At 42.3% G+C, this 18,945-nt stretch overlaps 1 protein-coding gene across 2 annotated transcripts in view; it reads left to right on the plus strand.

Moving 5' to 3' along the window:
* LOC117519239 (cadherin-24-like) overlaps nt 1-18,945 on the plus strand; it is a 178,740-nt gene that overhangs the window by 102,631 nt on the left and 57,164 nt on the right. For both annotated transcript variants that reach the window (XM_034180557.1, XM_034180558.1), the window contains exon 3: nt 4,348-4,642. In XM_034180557.1, the coding sequence (XP_034036448.1) occupies nt 4,348-4,642 (295 nt within the window). The remainder of the gene's footprint in view (nt 1-4,347; nt 4,643-18,945) is intronic.

The following is an 18,945-nucleotide window of genomic DNA, read 5'->3' on the forward strand; positions in this document are numbered from 1 at the left end:
CAGGAACTGACAAAAACAGACTGACTACAAACCACAAAGAGCACTGGGTGTGAGTAGAACATAAAACATACCATAATAATAATCAAACCAAAAGAAGAACCACAAATTAACCAAGAACCAAGCCAAGGAAGAAAAGACAGAAAAATAAAGTTGAACTCAAGAATGCAAAAGACTGCAAAACAGGAAAATGGACAGATACGGACACAGGACTGAACCACAATGACAACTAACATACATATGACATAGACTGGGGACAGGCCACGGCGGAATTAGCAACCTTTAATTGCTGTGCCTTCACCTGAAACTAGTCTGAGATGATTTCATCCACAGCACACCTAAGGTCTTCGGATCTTGGGAGTTTACTTGTACAATTTCACAGAAAAGTGCTCACTGTCTAATGCAGCAGCTGGCAGCTCCGCTATACTTAGAGTGGGCTGCTATCAGCTGTAACGCTAACAGGGAATGCTGCCAGCAATTTGGTAGGGAGTAGTATATTTTGTAGTGACAGTCTAGATTGGATTCTTACCAGTGCTGTATACACCTCATAAATGTTTAATCATCTCTGGTTGTTACTGATACAATGAGGGAGGGGTGTTAACACAATCAGGAGACACATGAGACCACTCATTCCTCAGCAAGCGCAGGCTTGATGTTGATATTCTTGTCATAAAGCGTCTCCGTGTTGTGAGGGGGCTGGGAACATTGCATTTTCTCTCAAAAATAGGGGAATAAACATGGCACACCTACTGCCGGTGGTTTGAGGTGAGCTGTCAGCCGATAATCTGCTCCTTATCAGCCCCGAAAAGAAGAAATTCTGCTGCTGAAGAAAATGGCAAGAAGATACAGATAGGATGGAGGTGGATACTGCATGAGTTTTGCTATGTTTAATTGTTTGTTGCTTTTTAAATGGGGTTGATGGGTTTAGGCTGCACAGAGAGGATTTCTGAGTGAGCCAACAGTTAGACAGTGACAAGAGGAGTGGAGCGTGAGAGAGGATGGAGTTGGGAAAAGCAAATAGCCGAAGAGTAAGACGGGATCTGTCTCGGACAACGATGTCTCTCGTGGTGATATGTGGGATCAAAACCTATTTAGCTTTGAGGAAGATAGTGGGAGTGAGAAAGAATTTAAAAAACTGAGTCCCCCATCTCACAAATTGTAGGGCATGATATCATGACTTTTTATAATCCCTGCATGATATCATGACTTTTTATAATCCCTGCATGATATCATGACTTTCTATAATCCCTGCATGATATCATGACTTTTTATAATCCCTAACTGTATCCCAAAGCACACAGCATCCAGTCTGAACTATAATCTTATATTTTGCTGCTGGTTTCCGCTCCGTTGCAGCATGTGAGAATTGTTTGGGTGCAGGGATGTTTTAAGGGACTCTGGGAGCTCCAAGCAAAAGGGATCTAAGGGGCTCAACGTACTCCTCATAGAACACATCATCACCTTGCACTGAGGCAGCCATTGCACAGCATTACCTGAGGCCAAATTGGCCACTGCGTATTGTGAAGGCCTCGTGCCTTTCTGTCCGTCTGTCAGCATAAGTCCAGTCCTATTACTGCCACAGTCTTCAAGTACACAGGGAACATTCTTGGGACACAGACCTTGGACAACTTCAAAGATGGCTAACCTGGACCTATTTTAAGAGATCAGGTTCTGTTTCCTATTTTTGCACTTATATATAGGGTATTTGAGCACTGTGCTGTATTTTTAATTTTTTGATCAAATCTTTTTCTTTTTTCAAAAGTATAATACAAATGCAACTGCATGCATAAAAGCAGCATAAAAACACAGCCTGACATCTCTTCTTGCTTGCAACTTTCTTATTTTGCGCACCTAAAGGACTGTTTCATACTACAGGCAGTGCACCTTTTTTCCAGTGCAGAAGGTTCTTGGTTCGAAGCCACCACTGTGTCAGGAAGGGCATCCGGCTCTGTTGTGGGGATCATGAGTGAAAAACAAGGGACTTAGTCTCAAATTACATTGTATTTGACAGCAAGGTAGTTGGACATTCCATTGCAGCCTCCTAGGTTCCTGGTTCCCAAAGTGGGGTCTAAGCCTTCCTTAAGGGGGCGCCAAAGACCACAGAGGGGCTATTGTCTGTTCTGTGGTTATCACAGAAGTGCAAGTTTCCTAAAGTCATAACAATCACTGATTAGACAATCAAAACTAATGAAAAAGATTGTAGTTTTTCTTTGAATGAACCAAAAGGAAAGGGAGGGGGAGCTATAATTAAAGTTATACATGTGTTAAAGTGCATGTGCACAAAAACAAAAAATTTTAAAAAATTAGAGAAAAAAAATCATTTTATTATTTTGTGGTGTTCTGTATTCTTGCAGTTGAAGGTCATTATCCCCATTGAGTTATGTTTCACCTGCCTGCAGTAGATAGATTGTTATTTTAAAGATGTGGGGATGTACCAGATCTCTATCTGGTTGGTTGCCATCCATGACCCAAGGTAGTTATGTGGTGCTGTAGATGCAGCACTAATGCATGTTCCCAGACATGACTTGACTTGACTTGTGTGCTTACATCCAAGCACTCGTGCGTGCCGTGGAAGCCGTGGGCCTCTACCTTTCAGGGGTTTCCAAGGGAGAATGTTTGGGATCCACTGTTGTTGGCTGTATGTGGCTTCATATAATGTGAAGGGGTTGTTAGGAAACTGTAGCAGTGGACTATGTGATCAAACTAATAGGGCAGCATGGTCTCGTTTGAACCTCTATGTGATATTCTGGGATTTGACCACGTCTGGGGACAGCCGGCACGAACATGGCAGACAATCCCTGGGTGGAGTGTGGGAGTTTCAGCACAAACCATTCAGCCCAGCTCCGTAAACTTAAAAGCATACTTGCTGTAATCTAGCAGACTTGCCAGTTTAAGACGTGACTGTTTAAAATGGTTTTCGCTGAAACCCCCATCCTCCAAATGGTTTGTGGTGACACTCCCACACTCCACCCAGGTGATTAGTCTCATCCCACAAACACTGTCAATTTCTAACAGGAAAATGGTGTACTGTTTTGTTTTCGGCTGCAATCACCGAAACAGTCGCGAAAAGTGCAGTTTTTTTTGGTTCCCAGTGGAGAAGGGAAGACGAGGCCAATGGGAGGGTTCGTGTCGGTAAGTGTTAACCTACACAGCCAACCAGAGTAGCTGCGTTCTATCTATCACCTGCAAAACTGCCTTGACATATTTGAGCTCTGGGTCCTAAGCAAACTGCAGCGCATGTCCACTTTCCCACTGCTTCACCACTTTTTCTTTGCATTTTCACTTTGTTTGCATGTAATTTTTCACAAAAACTCAGAGAAAGTGCCCTGTTTCTGTCCCCAGAAGTGGAGAAATTGCATTATATGCATTATTCTTAGGGGCCCCCTTGCAGCTTGGGGCCATAGGCATTTGTCTGGTTTGCCTACCCTGTTCCAACACCTCTGGTCAAGTGTGTCGACATCATGCATGGTTATACATTATGTAGGAAATGGTCAAATGTTTTCACTGATCTTGCACTTTATGCCAAGCAATTCAAGACATGCGCAACAAATTGTGTTCCATAACTGACTGAAAATCTTCATATGTTTGCTGTGTTTCAACATTTAGCTTTAGTCCACATGAGGTTCACAACAGAGGTTGTGAGTAAATCTTGTGGATTATGACCAGTTGTGGATCCGCCTTGAGGGTAGAGAGATGTGAAGGTTCCTGGTCAGAAAGCTCAGTGTGTGTGATGAAGGCTGAGTAATCTCTTTAGCTTTCTATTTTTGTGTTTGGCCTTTTACCTATCAAGCTCACGCTAAAATCTTCTCTGCCATTAAATACTGAACAAATATTCTGCACCAGAGAGCAAAGCAGAGACTCGGACAGAGAGCGAGAGAGGAAGGGGAACACGAGCAGATGGCCGTGCTGTGTAGTTTGATAAAAGAGAGGGAAGCACTAGAAGTGGGAGAAAAAAGGTGGCTAAAGAGGTACAGAGAAGTCAAGCAGATGGATTTCTAAGCAGGGAAGGATGGGACAGATGGACGGAAGAGACAAAAATGAATAACAATGGTTGCTGTCTGCGAGCGTTCATGTAGGACATTCGTCCACATTGATGTGATTTAGCCCTCAACAATCCCCCATTGGCATGTTTGGTCCAACGAGTTAATTAGCTGTATGCATCAGTACTCATCCTGGTCTCACATTCATCTTCCACACCTGGTGCCATTCATTTCTGACTCACTGAGTCCCTCTCATCATCAATCGTCCACGGTAGTATTTGCTGTCCTTGCCAGACAAATGGATGAGTGTTAATAAGTGAGGCCTGAATCAGGTGTTGACGCTCCCTGTTTGTGTGTTTTTTCTCCACAGCTGCACACAGACATGGACAAAGGCGACGGCCGCACTAAGTACATGTTGGATGGAGAGGGAGTGGGTTCCGTGTTTGTTATTGACAGCAAGACAGGCAACATACATGTCACCAAGTCTCTTGACCGGGAGGAGAAGGACCAATACCGTCTGATTGCAACAGCTACGGATCGACAGACCGGCCGCGCCTTGGAGCCGTCCTCTGAGTTCATCATCAGAGTGCAGGACATAAATGACAACCCGCCTGTCTTCCCTAACGAACCCTATGTCGCCATGGTGCCAGAAATGGCCAACATAGGTAACATCATTTCATTGAAATTTACCGTTCATTTCTAATTCTAACCAGCTTCCTATTTTCACTAAAATCTGGCTGTCATGGTTAGATCCATATATATTTGGACAGTTTATGTTATTTGAGCTATTGATCACAGGATGTTAGGATCAAAAGCACAAAATGAGTGTGATTTTGTGCTTTAGTTTGTTGGTACTTGTAATATTCAGGAGTATAAGTCACACCTGTCAAAAATGGCTCTTGAAGAGGAAGTCACAGCAGACTTCTTTCTGCATGTGGAACTGTTCCCCGGGGTGAGTTTAACAGTGGACAAGAACTCAAGTCTAGTGCACACCACAGCCTGTGCTGTTACTTAATATAATGACTTTACATTCTAAAAATAAGCAAGATGGACAAGCATATGTGCGTTGGGCAACATATTGGACAGTGTGTGATGCAGTTTGGACAAAAGAAATTGTCAGATGGATATGGATTGCTGCCCAACAACAACATGGACTTACAAGGACAACAAGGACTGCTACACTTCAAAAAATATGCAAATTGACATGAGCAAATAAACATGCGTTTTGCAACACATTTTATGTTACATGAAGCAGGCGAGACACAAGAAAGGTGGCTGAGTGGTTAAGGAGATGGACTGCTAATCCATTGCACTCTGCATGCGTGGGTTCAAATTCCATCCTTGTTGCAATCTCAGTTTTGGCAGCACGGTGGCTTAGTGGTTAGCACTGTTTCCGTACAGCAAGAAGGTCATGGGTTCGATTCCCACCTGTGGCCTTTCTGTGTGGCGTTCTCATGTTCTCCCTGTGTTTGCGTGGGCTTCCTCCAACACTTAAAGATATGTGTCATGGAGGCCAGCAGGTGTCGCTGTGCAGATGTAGTTAGTAAACCTCACTCCCAACAGCTCAAAAGGATTCTCTGGTCACAAGACCAGAGCCCTGGGTTTTAGCCTTCTGGTTAGAGAGTCCGACTTCCATGCCGAGGATCATGAGTTCGTGTCTCGAGGGGAGCGAATGGGCGGAGTCATAACAACACAACACAGAGTGCAGCCAGTACAGTGGTGCTGTGACCCAGATGGGAGTGAGTTTAGGGGAGTGAGTGTAATGGAGGCCAGCAGGTGTTGTGCAGATGTAGTTAGTAAACCTCACTCCCAACAGCTCAAAAGGATTCTCTGGTCACAAGGCCAGAGCCCTGGGTTTTAGCCTTCTGGTTAGAGAGTCCAATTCCCATGCCGAGGATCATGAGTTCGTGTCCCGAGGGGAGAGAATATGCAGAGTCATAACAACACAACATAGAGTGCAGCCAGTACAGTGGTGCCGTGACCTGGATGGGAGTGAGTTTAGGGGGGTGAGTGTAATGGAGGCCAGCAGGTTAGTAAATGTCACTCCCAACAGCTCAAAAGGATTCTCTGGTCACAAGGCCAGAGCCCTGGGTTTTAGCCTTCTGGTTAGAGAGTCCGACGTCCATGCCAAGGATCATGAGTTCATGTCCCGAGGGGAGTGAATGGGCGGAGTCATAACAACACAACACAGAGTGCAGCCAGTACAGTGGTGCTGTGACCCGGATGGGAGTGAGTTTAGGGGGGTGAGTGTAACGGAGGCCAGCAGATGTTGCTGTGCAGATGTAGTTAGTAAACCTCACTCCCAACAGCTCAAAAGGATTCTCTGGTCACAAGGCCAGAGCCCTGGGTTTTAGCCTTCTGGTTAGAGAGTCTGACTCCCATGCCGGAGATTGTGAGTTTGCGTCCCGAGGGGAACGAATGAGCAGAGTCATAACAACACAACACAGAGTGCAGCCAGTACAGTGGTGCTGTGACCCGGATGGGAGTGAGTTTAGGGGGGTGAGTGTAACGGAGGCCAGCAGATGTTGCTGTGCAGATGTAGTTAGTAAACCTCACTCCCAACAGCTCAAAAGGATTCTCTGGTCACAAGGCCAGAGCCCTGGGTTTTAGCCTTCTGGTTAGAGAGTCTGACTCCCATGCCGGAGATTGTGAGTTTGCGTCCCGAGGGGAACGAATGAGCAGAGTCATAACAACACAACGCAGAGTGCAGGTTAGGTGAAATGGAAACTTAATTGTCCAGGTCTCCCTTAGAAAAAGAGATCTCAATCTCAATGGGCCTAACCTGGTTAAATAAAGGTTAAATAAACTAAATAAAGATGGACATGGATTGTGGCCCATAGCATTGGAAACACTACAGTAAAATGTGGGTCGATTTGATTTTTTTTTAATCAGTGCTTTAATTTGAGAATTTGTCTCTATGCGTAAGACATATATCAGGGTCTGTGTGGGACATCATGGCTGTGAGCAAAGGATGCACCACGCAAGAACATGCTCATACTCTGGTTATTACTACAAACAAACAGAAAATCTCATATTTCAGACATTAATTATTGCTCCATGCACAGTATTGAAACAAAGCTGTCTGTGTGCACGTCTGTCTTGTCTCGCGAGTCTGTGTGGGTCCATCGCGGCTGATGTGATGTGTTCTGTAAAACTGCACAGCCAACAAGTACTGTATGTGTGCACAGTTATCTGCCTGTGTGTTTAATCAATCAATCAATCAATCAATTTTTTTATATAGCGCCAAATCACAACAAACAGTTGCCCCAAGGCGCTTTATATTGTAAGGCAAGGCCATACAATAATTATGTAAAACCCCAACGGTCAAAACGACCCCCTGTGAGCAAGCACTTGGCTACAGTGGGAAGGAAAAACTCCCTTTTAACAGGAAGAAACCTCCAGCAGAACCAGGCTCAGGGAGGGGCAGTCTTCTGCTGGGACTGGTTGGGGCTGAGGGAGAGAACCAAGAAAAAGACATGCTGTGGAGGGGAGCAGAGATCGATCACTAATGATTAAATGCAGAGTGGTGCATACAGAGCAAAAAGAGAAAGAAACAGTGCATCATGGGAACCCCCCAGCAGTCTACGTCTATAGCAGCATAACTAAGGGATGGTTCAGGGTCACCTGATCCAGCCCTAACTATAAGCTTTAGCAAAAAGGAAAGTTTTAAGCCTAATCTTAAAAGTAGAGAGGGTGTCTGTCTCCCTGATCTGAATTGGGAGCTGGTTCCACAGGAGAGGAGCCTGAAAGCTGAAGGCTCTGCCTCCCATTCTACTCTTACAAACCCTAGGAACTACAAGTAAGCCTGCAGTCTGAGAGCGAAGCGCTCTATTGGGGTGATATGGTACTACGAGGTCCCTAAGATAAGATGGGACCTGATTATTCAAAACCTTATAAGTAAGAAGAAGAATTTTAAATTCTATTCTAGAATTAACAGGAAGCCAATGAAGAGAGGCCAATATGGGTGAGATATGCTCTCTCCTTCTAGTCCCCGTCAGTACTCTAGCTGCAGCATTTTGAATTAACTGAAGGCTTTTTAGGGAACTTTTAGGACAACCTGATAATAATGAATTACAATAGTCCAGCCTAGAGGAAATAAATGCATGAATTAGTTTTTCAGCATCACTCTGAGACAAGACCTTTCTGATTTTAGAGATATTGCGTAAATGCAAAAAAGCAGTCCTACATATTTGTTTAATATGCGCTTTGAATGACATATCCTGATCAAAAATGACTCCAAGATTTCTCACAGTATTACTAGAGGTCAGGGTAATGCCATCCAGAGTAAGGATCTGGTTAGACACCATGTTTCTAAGATTTGTGGGGCCAAGTACAATAACTTCAGTTTTATCTGAGTTTAACAGCAGGAAATTAGAGGTCATCCATGTCTTTATGTCTGTAAGACAATCCTGCAGTTTAGCTAATTGGTGTGTGTCCTCTGGCTTCATGGATAGATAAAGCTGGGTATCATCTGCGTAACAATGAAAATTTAAGCAATACCGTCTAATAATACTGCCTAAGGGAAGCATGTATAAAGTAAATAAAATTGGTCCTAGCACAGAACCTTGTGGAACTCCATAATTAACTTTAGTCTGTGAAGAAGATTCCCCATTTACATGAACAAATTGTAATCTATTAGACAAATATGATTCAAACCACCGCAGCGCAGTGCCTTTAATACCTATGGCATGCTCTAATCTCTGTAATAAAATTTTATGGTCAACAGTATCAAAAGCAGCACTGAGGTCTAACAGAACAAGCACAGAGATGAGTCCACTGTCCGAGGCCATAAGAAGATCATTTGTAACCTTCACTAATGCTGTTTCTGTACTATGATGAATTCTAAAACCTGACTGAAACTCTTCAAATAGACCATTCCTCTGCAGATGATCAGTTAGCTGTTTTACAACTACCCTTTCAAGAATTTTTGAGAGAAAAGGAAGGTTGGAGATTGGCCTATAATTAGCTAAGATAGCTGGGTCAAGTGATGGCTTTTTAAGTAATGGTTTAATTACTGCCACCTTAAAAGCCTGTGGTACATAGCCAACTAACAAAGATAGATTGATCATATTTAAGATCGAAGCATTAAATAATGGTAGGGCTTCCTTGAGCAGCCTGGTAGGAATGGGGTCTAATAAACATGTTGATGGTTTGGATGAAGTAACTAATGAGAATAACTCAGACAGAACAATCGGAGAGAAAGAGTCTAACCAAATACTGGCATCACTGAAAGCAGCCAAAGATAACGATACGTCTTTGGGATGGTTATGAGTAATTTTTTCTCTAATAGTTAAAATTTTGTTAGCAAAGAAAGTCATGAAGTCATTACTAGTTAAAGTTAATGGAATACTCAGCTCAATAGAGCTCTGACTCTTTGTCAGCCTGGCTACAGTGCTGAAAAGAAACCTGGGGTTGTTCTTATTTTCTTCAATTAGTGATGAGTAGAAAGATGTCCTAGCTTTACGGAGGGCTTTTTTATAGAGCAACAGACTCTTTTTCCAGGCTAAGTGAAGATCTTCTAAATTAGTGAGACGCCATTTCCTCTCCAACTTACGGGTTATCTGCTTTAAGCTACGAGTTTGTGAGTTATACCACGGAGTCAGACACTTCTGATTTAAAGCTCTCTTTTTCAGAGGAGCTACAGCATCCAAAGTTGTCTTCAATGAGGATGTAAAACTATTGACGAGATACTCTATCTCCCTTACAGAGTTTAGGTAGCTACTCTGCACTGTGTTGGTATATGGCATTAGAGAACATAAAGAAGGAATCATATCCTTAAACCTAGTTACAGCGCTTTCTGAAAGACTTCTAGTGTAATGAAACTTATTCCCCACTGCTGGGTAGTCCATCAGAGTAAATGTAAATGTTATTAAGAAATGATCAGACAGAAGGGAGTTTTCAGGGAATACTGTTAAGTCTTCTATTTCCATACCATAAGTCAGAACAAGATCTAAGATATGATTAAAGTGGTGGGTGGACTCATTTACTTTTTGAGCAAAGCCAATAGAGTCTAATAATAGATTAAATGCAGTGTTGAGGCTGTCATTCTCAGCATCTGTGTGGATGTTAAAATCGCCCACTATAATTATCTTATCTGAGCTAAGCACTAAGTCAGACAAAAGGTCTGAAAATTCACAGAGAAACTCACAGTAACGACCAGGTGGACGATAGATAATAACAAATAAAACTGGTTTTTGGGACTTCCAATTTGGATGGACAAGACTAAGAGACAAGCCTTCAAATGAATTAAAGCTCTGTCTGGGTTTTGGATTAATTAATAAGCTGGAATGGAAGATTGCTGCTAATCCTCCACCCCGGCCCGTGCTACGAGCATTCTGACAGTTAGTGTGACTCGGGGGTGTTGACTCATTTAAACTAACATATTCATCCTGCTGTAACCAGGTTTCTGTTAGGCAGAATAAATCAATATGTTGATCAATTATTATATCATTTACCAACAGGGACTTAGAAGAGAGAGACCTAATGTTTAATAGACCACATTTAACTGTTTTAGTCTGTGGTGCAGTTGAAGGTGCTATATTATTTTTTCTTTTTGAATTTTTATGCTTAAATAGATTTTTGCTGGTTATTGGTAGTCTGGGAGCAGGCACCGTCTCTACGGGGATGGGGTAATGAGGGGATGGCAGGGGGAGAGAAGCTGCAGAGAGGTGTGTAAGACTACAACTCTGCTTCCTGGTCCCAACCCTGGATAGTCACGGTTTGGAGGATTTAAGAAAATTGGCCAGAAAATTGGCCAGAAAATAACCAGCAGAACGTAGAATACGTGTAATTACACCGGTCAATCGTGGAGTTTTTCATCGGCTTTTGGGTAATCTGGAGGCACTGAATTCATATTTGGTCTTAGTTTTTGCCAATCATATCACATTTTTGAGATATGAAAACATATTTCTCGTATCAAGCATTGAACCAAAAGCTGCAGTCATGCACACTTCTTCTGCACCATGAACGATATTGTGGCTCTTGTTCACATTTAGCGAATCTGGTTTAAAAACTATGCTTTTGAAGCTGCTTTTGTGTATGATTAGTGGCGTCAAACTTGTGAGTGAATGAGCAACTTTTGCATAATCCATCAATAAGGAACCTGTGGATTGTATTTAATGATGTCAGCTAAACGCCTCATCAGTACCTGTAAACCATCAGATTTTAAGGTTCTGCTACTAACCTATAAAATTATTCATGGACTGGACCTAGCTGACCTAATTAAACCTTACATACCGGCCTGGGCTTTACGTTCTCAGGGTGCAGGACTACTTTGTGTCCCTAAAGTGAATAAGAAGTCTGCGGGTCACAGAGCTTTCTCTTATCGTGCCCCTGTTCTGTGGAATGATCTCCCTGCGTCAATAAAACAGTCAGATTCTGTGGAGACTTTCAAGTCCAGACTTAAGACGCACTTATTTTCCCTTTCATATGGCTAGCATACTGGTAGAGTTTTGTTTTACGCTTTTTACTCTTTTAATTCATTTATTAGGAATTGGAGCGGGCCGCGGCCTCAACTTTACTTAAATTCTGGGTCTTTTAGTGACATTTAGGGCTAGCAGCCAGCGATCACCTTAGTATTTCTCTGTTTTTCTTGTTGTTTAATGCTGACAAATTATACAGTATTTCTTGTCTTTCTGATGCCTGATTCTGTTTTTTTCTCTCTGTTTAAGGTGCAGCTCCATCCAGAGATGGGAGTTGTGTTCGTGTTGGCGATCCTCCTGTCTTGTGCGCCAATAGCATTTCTTGTATATTCGTCCGTGAATTGTTCTGTAATTTATGTTGTGTAGCATGGCCCAAGCAGAGGGTTACCCCTTTGAGTCTGGTCTGCTTGAGGTTTCTTCCTCAGAGGGAGTTTTTCCTTACCACTGTTGCTCTGGGGGTTGGTAAGGTTAGACCTTACCTGTGTGAAGCGCTTTAAGGCAACTCTGTTGTGATTTGGCGCTATATAAATGAAAATAATTTGAAAATTGGATTGCAAAAGTGCGTGATATGATAGAGGAAATCTGAGCTCAGATTTGGATTCAGCATCCCAAAATTACCCTAAATCAGTTCTCAAAGTCCATGCAAGAATCTTTTTTTTTCTTTTTTGCTGTTGACCAGTGTTATTCACCCTTCGGCTGCTCCATTATTTGCACTCGGAGATGCCACTACAAATCCGAAGTGGATCTGCATGTTGAATTGGCACAAGTTTTACGCCGAATGCTCTTCCTGCCATAACTCCACATTACATGGAGAAATGTGGCAGGGGTGGGGTTTGAACCAGGAACCTTCCACCCTGAAACCAAGTACACTAACCACTCAGCCACTACCATCTGCATAACATAATTATTCACCAGTGTGTTTAAATACTGTGGATGGAGCAATAATTAAACGTCTGATATATATTTGTCTGTTTGTTTTTTGTAATAGTCTGCACATTACCATGTTCATGCGTTATGTGTCCTTTGTGCACAGTGCATGTCCCATGCAGACCCCTACGTGTGTTTGTGCGATGCATAGAGGTATTTATTCTTCAAGAAACATTCATGACGTGATGTTTTTTTTGTCACTGCCTGCACGTGCTCAGTTATGTTGCAGAGGTTATGCATAATGAAGCACATGGTGCACACCTACAAGTGGCTGATTCATTTTCATTTTGCACTTGTGCAAAATCCTCATTTACATCCTGCTTTGAGTGTCACGTTATTGCCCACTATCAACTGCACACTTAGTAAATTACACGCAAAACTGTCTCCACCCTAGTGTGCAAAAGTTTGGATTGCCCACACAATTTAGCACTCGTTATCTGGAATCTTAGTAAATCAGACCTCGTCTGTTTAATCTGTCTGCAGGAATCAACCGAGGGAAGCCACCAAGAGAACAACAGCAACTCTGAAGGTGTTACAATCTACAGTGGCTGTGATTAAACACATATAACAACTTTTTTCTTCTTACTTGACCAGACACAACCAGTGAAGATTGAAACTGATGTGGATGTTTTTGTGGCTTCCCTCATTAGTGTTCTTGTATGATAAGCCTGCTAAAAGGTGACTCACCACACTATCCTACAATCCTGCCGTTTCCTGATGATGATTTAATTCAACTTTGTGATATATTTAATATTTAAAGTCAGCAATGCGTCGTATTAATGAAAACTTATGGAATAACACATGAAGGTGTACGTGAAACAACACAAGAGTTGGATGTACTGGTTTCACTGACCGAATGGTCCCTCCTAAAAATCGGTCGCCCCTGCCTTCACTGCGCATCATTTTGTATCGTCAGCAGCAATCCACTGATTATCACCTTGTCTCTGCTTATAACTGCCTCATTTCTGCTTAAAACTGACTTTTTAAGACGTTTTACTTTGTCATCTGATGGTTAATAATCACATTATTCCTTTTGATCGCTTTGGGTGTTGAGAGTCAGACTGAGAGTCAGACTCAGACGCGCTGCTGTGGTGCTCTGATCACTCTGATTGTTCTGATCGCTCTAATCGCTCTCCCGTCTTTTATTATGAAATAATGCTGAATTTCTGTGGAAATGATTGTTGTATAAAAGCTTCAGATATCTGTCTCTGAGATAGATGATGACTAGAGTGCAGTTTGAAGCAGAAAGGAGGCGATAATCCGTGAATTGTTGCTGACGCTCCGAATTGAAGCATGCGCAGTGAAGGCAGGAGGGGACCAATTTTTAGGGGAGACCATTTGGTCGCCGACGCTGGTAAGTACCTTCAGTTTATGACTGATAGCCTGCACTGTTTGCTCTCCACTTTAATATAGAATGATGATTATTTGCTCATATTTGTACCTCACCAAATGCCCCCCAGCCACTCAAGATATTCACATAATATGGAGAACATATTTCACTCGTCATTGTCTGTCACATTTCTTAGTATCACAATCATTCCAGGAAACTCTGAGGTTTTGAATTTCAACGAGGACAATTTTACATCATAATTACTGGAAGATATTGAGTCATATTTTGTCAGTAAGAAGTAAGTCCTATATAGGCCATGCAGCAAATTAGCATCTTCAAATGGGACAACACAGATGAAGAACTGTGTCCAAGGGCTCAGGTACTTTGATGAGGAATCAAAGTAAGGTCTACATATTGGCAGCCAATCTCTTTAATCCACTGAGCTACCTGTTCTATGGTTGTCTTATCAATAAGACAGTGTGGAAACTACAGACTTACACGTTTTTACCCAAGGCCATCAAATATGGCCATCGGGTATTGCGAAGGCTTTTCGGCCGTCTGACCGTCTGTCTGTGCTCAGCATAAGTCCAGTCCTATTACTGCAGAGTGTTGAAATTGTTATGGTTAGGGGTCCGGATGGGACCAGACCATTACAAATGATGGACTTAAATGCTGGGAGCAAGGAACAGAACTGGTTGTGGACAAAAAGAGATTTATTTACAATAAACAAGTGAACAATTCTGCGCTGGTTAGATGGCCTGCTGAGCCCAGACAGGGCCCGCTTGTAGCCCTGTCCGTGTGTGCACTGCACAGACAGACTTGGGAGTCTGAGAACAAGCAGGAATCCTGGGGTATATGGGAACTGAGCCGCACCGTGATGTCAGTCGCTGGTCTCTGCACAACCGCTTTGTTTTGTGTGTTTATATACATGTTTCTCATACAACCCCAATTCCAGTGAAGTTGGGACGTTGCGTAAAGTGTAAATAAAAACAGAATACAATGATTTGCAAATCCTGTTCAACCTATATTCAATTGAATACACCACAAAGACAGGATATTTAATGTTCAAACTGATGAACTTTGTTGTTTTTGTGCAAATATTTGCTCATTTTGAAATAGATGCCTGCAACACATTTCAAAAAAGTTGGGACGGGACAACAAAAGACTGGGAAAGTTGATGAATACTCAAAGAACACCTGTTTGGAAATGGGTGAGTGTCATGATTGCGTATAAAAGAAGCATCGCCAAAAGGCTCAGCCATTCACAAGCCAAGCTGGGGCGAGGATCACCACTTTGTGAACAACTGCATGAAAAAATAGTCCAACAGTTTAAGAACAATGTTTCTCAACGTTCAATTGCAAGGAATTTAGGGATTCCATCATCTACAGTCCATAATATAATCAGAAGATTCAGAGAATCTGGAGAACTTTCTACACATAAGCGGCAAGGCTGAAAACCAACATTGAATGTCCATGATCTTCGATCCCACAGGCGGCACTGCATTAAAAACCAACATCATTGTGTAAAGGATCTTACCGCATGGGCTCAGGAACACTTCAGAAAATCATTGTCAGTTAACACAGTTCGTCGCTACATCTACAAGTGCAAGTTGAAACTCTACCATGCAAAGCAAAAGCCATACATCAACAACATTCACAAATGCCGCTGCCTTCTCTGGGCCCGAGCTCATTTGAAATGGACAGATGCAAAGTGGAAAAGTATGCTGTGGTCTGATGAGTCTACATTTCAAATTGTTTTTGGAAATCATGGACGTCGTGTCCTCTGGACAAAAGAGGAACAAGACCATGCAGATTGTTACCAGCGCAAAGTTCAAAAGCCAGCATCTGTGATGGTATGGGGGTGTGTTAGTGCCCATGGCATGGGCAACTTACACATCTGTGATGGCACCATCAATGCTGAAAGGTACATCCAGGTTTTGGAGCAACACATGCTGCCATCCAAGCATCGATTTTTCAGGGATGTCCCTGCTTATTTCAGCAAGACAATGCCAAGCCACATTCTGCACATGTTACAACAGTGTGGCTTTGTAGTAAAAGAGTGCAGGTACTAGACTGGCCTGCCTGCAGTCCAGACCTGTCGCCCAATGAAAATGTGTGGCACATTATGAAGCACAAAATACGACAACGGAGACCCCGGACTGTTGAGCAACTGAAGTCATACATCAAGCAAGAATGAGAAAGAATTCAACCTACAAAGCTTCAACAATTAGTGTCCTCAGTTCCCAAACGCTTATTGAGTGTTGTTAGAAGGAAAGGTGATGTAACACAGTGGTAAACATACCACTGTCCCAACTTTTTTGAAACGTGTTGCAGGCATCCATTTCAAAATGAGCAAATATTTGCACTAAAACAATAAAATTTATCAGTTTGAACATTAAATATCTTCTTTGTGGTGTATTCAATTGGATATAGGTTGAAGAGGATTTGCAAATCACTGTATTCTGTTTTTATTTACATTTTACACAACGTCCCAACTTTATTGGAATTGGGGTTGTATACGAGGTCTGTGAGAAATGTAATGGACCTTATTATTTTTTTCAAAAACTATATGGATTTGAATCACATGTGATTACATCAGACATGCTTGAACCCTCGTGGGCATGCGAGAGTTTTTTCACGCCTGTCGGTTTCGTCATTCACCTGTGGGCAGTCTGAGTGAGGAGTCGCCCACCCTCTCGTCGATTTTTTCATTGTTTAGGAATGGCTCAGAGACTGCTGCTTTGTTTGATAAAAAATTTTTCAAAAACTGTAAGGCACAACTGAGTGGACACCATTCGATAAATTCAGCTGGTTTTCGGTGAAAATTTTAACGGCTGATGAGAGATTTTGGTCTGTAAGTGTCGCCGTAAGGACGGCCCATGGCGCCTGACGGCGATCTGCGCTCCGAGGCGGCGGCGTCTCGCTGTTTCAAGCTGAAAACTTCCTAATTTCAGGCTCTGTTCACCCAAGACGTCGTGAGATAACAGAGAACTTTCAGAAGAATTCGGGATCAGGAGTTTATCCAGACATTCCACTGTTAAAGGAGATTTTGTAATGAAAGAACGTGCGGGCAGATTCGCATGTCGGGCTGGACCCGACCGCGGGGGGTCACCACAGGAAAAACACCTCCGTTGGAAACCTTAACGGACAAGTTGGAACATGCCCAGCTGTTAAACAATTTCTCAGATACTCACTTGTTGAAAGCCATCAAAAGCCGCCTGAATTTTACAAATGGTTTTCAACACGGAGGTGTTTTTCCTGTGGCGGCGCGAACGGATTTGGAGCGTCGTCACGGACCCGACTCGGCAAATTCGTCCGCACGTTCTTTTATTACAAAATCTCCTTTAACAGTGGAATGTCCGCATAAACTCCTCATGCCGGCCTCTTCTGAAACTTCTCTGTTCTCTGACGACGTCCTGGGTGAACAGAGCTTTAAATTAGGATGTTTTCAGCTCGAAACAGCCAGACGGACGCCACTTCCGACCGCGCCGATCCGCTTTGTGGGCTCTCCTTAAAGCGAAAGAAACTCCACAATCTCTCATCAGCCGTTAAACTTTACACCGAAAACCAGCTGAATTTCTCGAATAGTGTCCACACGGATATCCCTCACCGATCCTGAAAAAATTTGATAAAGCAGCGCGCGCCGTCTCCCTGCAGCGTCTCAGACAAAGAGATTCCGACAGGAGGGGGAGTCCACACCTCATTCAAAGCCTGCCCACAGGCGAATGACGTCACCGACAGGCATGACTAAACTCACGCATGCGCACGAGGGTTCAAGCTTGTCTGACGTAAAATCATATGAATCAAATCCATTTATTTTTGAAAAAAATAAAATGACTGCTTTTTTTATCACAGACCTCGTATTATGTAAAAGCTAGCGAGAAATGAACACTTCTAAAACTAAAAATGCTGTATTTGGAAAGTAATAACACCTCTGAACCTATTTACAAGACATGGTAAATTAGCATGGTGCCATCACTTCATGGTGTAGCTATTACTATTATTTTTGTATTTTTATACTGTGTAAATCAGGGGTGCCCGACCGGTCAAACGCAGAGATAGTGTGGGTCGATCATATCATTAAAACTGGCCCGTGGGCAGAGCTGAAGAAACAGTTGTCATCTCTCAAAGCTTGGTGATGGCAGCACACCTGCACTGACCTTTACAAAGACATTTTATGCTTTTTTTCTTTGAAACTTTGTGCCGCTCTGTGAGTGTCCTCGCTAAAAACAGCTTAAGACCGTTAACAACAAATACTAATGCTCTTTTTCCAACCAAATGCACCCAAAGTCTCTTTTTCTACCCAAATGCACCCAAAGTCTCTTTCTGAGGACAACATAATGTAAAAAACGCAGATAAAACTTTCTCACCTGTCAGTCTGTTTGTGCTTTCTGCATAAATACACATTATCCATCCTTCCTGTTCAGATGGCAACCAGGGCCAGGGGCAAATCCAGATGGAAAGGGAACATGTGGTGGCGGGGGGGCAGCTCCCCACAATACACCTAGAATAAAGGTCCACTTTAGAAGAATTTTTTTATACTACTACTACTACTACTACTACTACTATTACTTATAATAATAATAATGATGATAATAATAATAATTTCACCAACTAAAATGTTTAGAAAGAATTTAAATGTTGGAAAAGTGGTAGAAAAAATTGAACTGTTACATTTATAAACAATGTAGATGATAAATTGTAAGTTTTACCGTTACAGTGCTGTCAACATTTAAATATGAGGTCAAGACAGACTGTCTTTATTTTATTTTCATAAAAAAGTATTTATGGTCACTGAGGTCAAGAAAGACTGACTTTATTTCATGTTTTACAAAAACTTTCCAGGAAATAGTATTTAAGTTCAACTTAAAATGTCAGGATATACATTGTTTACTTTGCATTACTGTTAAAAATGTACTTCTAATAAAGTGAGTATTGGCAAAACTGGTTATCATTTTCATATTGAGGTGGCAGGGGGTTTGTTGTCAGCAGCTGCTGAAGGTAATTAATAAAGTAAGTAGTAATCTAACTTATTACCTCCGCCAAGGAGGTTATGTTTTCGGTCGTGTTTGTTTGTTTGTCTGTCTGTCAGCAGGATAACTCAAAACGTTTTGAACAGATTTTGATGAAATTTTGTGGAGTGGTTGGAAATGACAAGAGGAACAAGTGATTAAATTTTAGTGGTGATCTGGATCACGATCCGGATCACGATGCTAATGCATTAGCATGTCTACGGCATTTTCAATGTTAAAAGTTAGCATTAAGCAGTTGCAGCTGTCATCACGTTCGGG

Source organism: Thalassophryne amazonica, chromosome 10, assembly GCF_902500255.1.
Source record: "Thalassophryne amazonica chromosome 10, fThaAma1.1, whole genome shotgun sequence".
Classification (NCBI taxonomy): Eukaryota; Metazoa; Chordata; class Actinopteri; order Batrachoidiformes; family Batrachoididae; genus Thalassophryne; species Thalassophryne amazonica.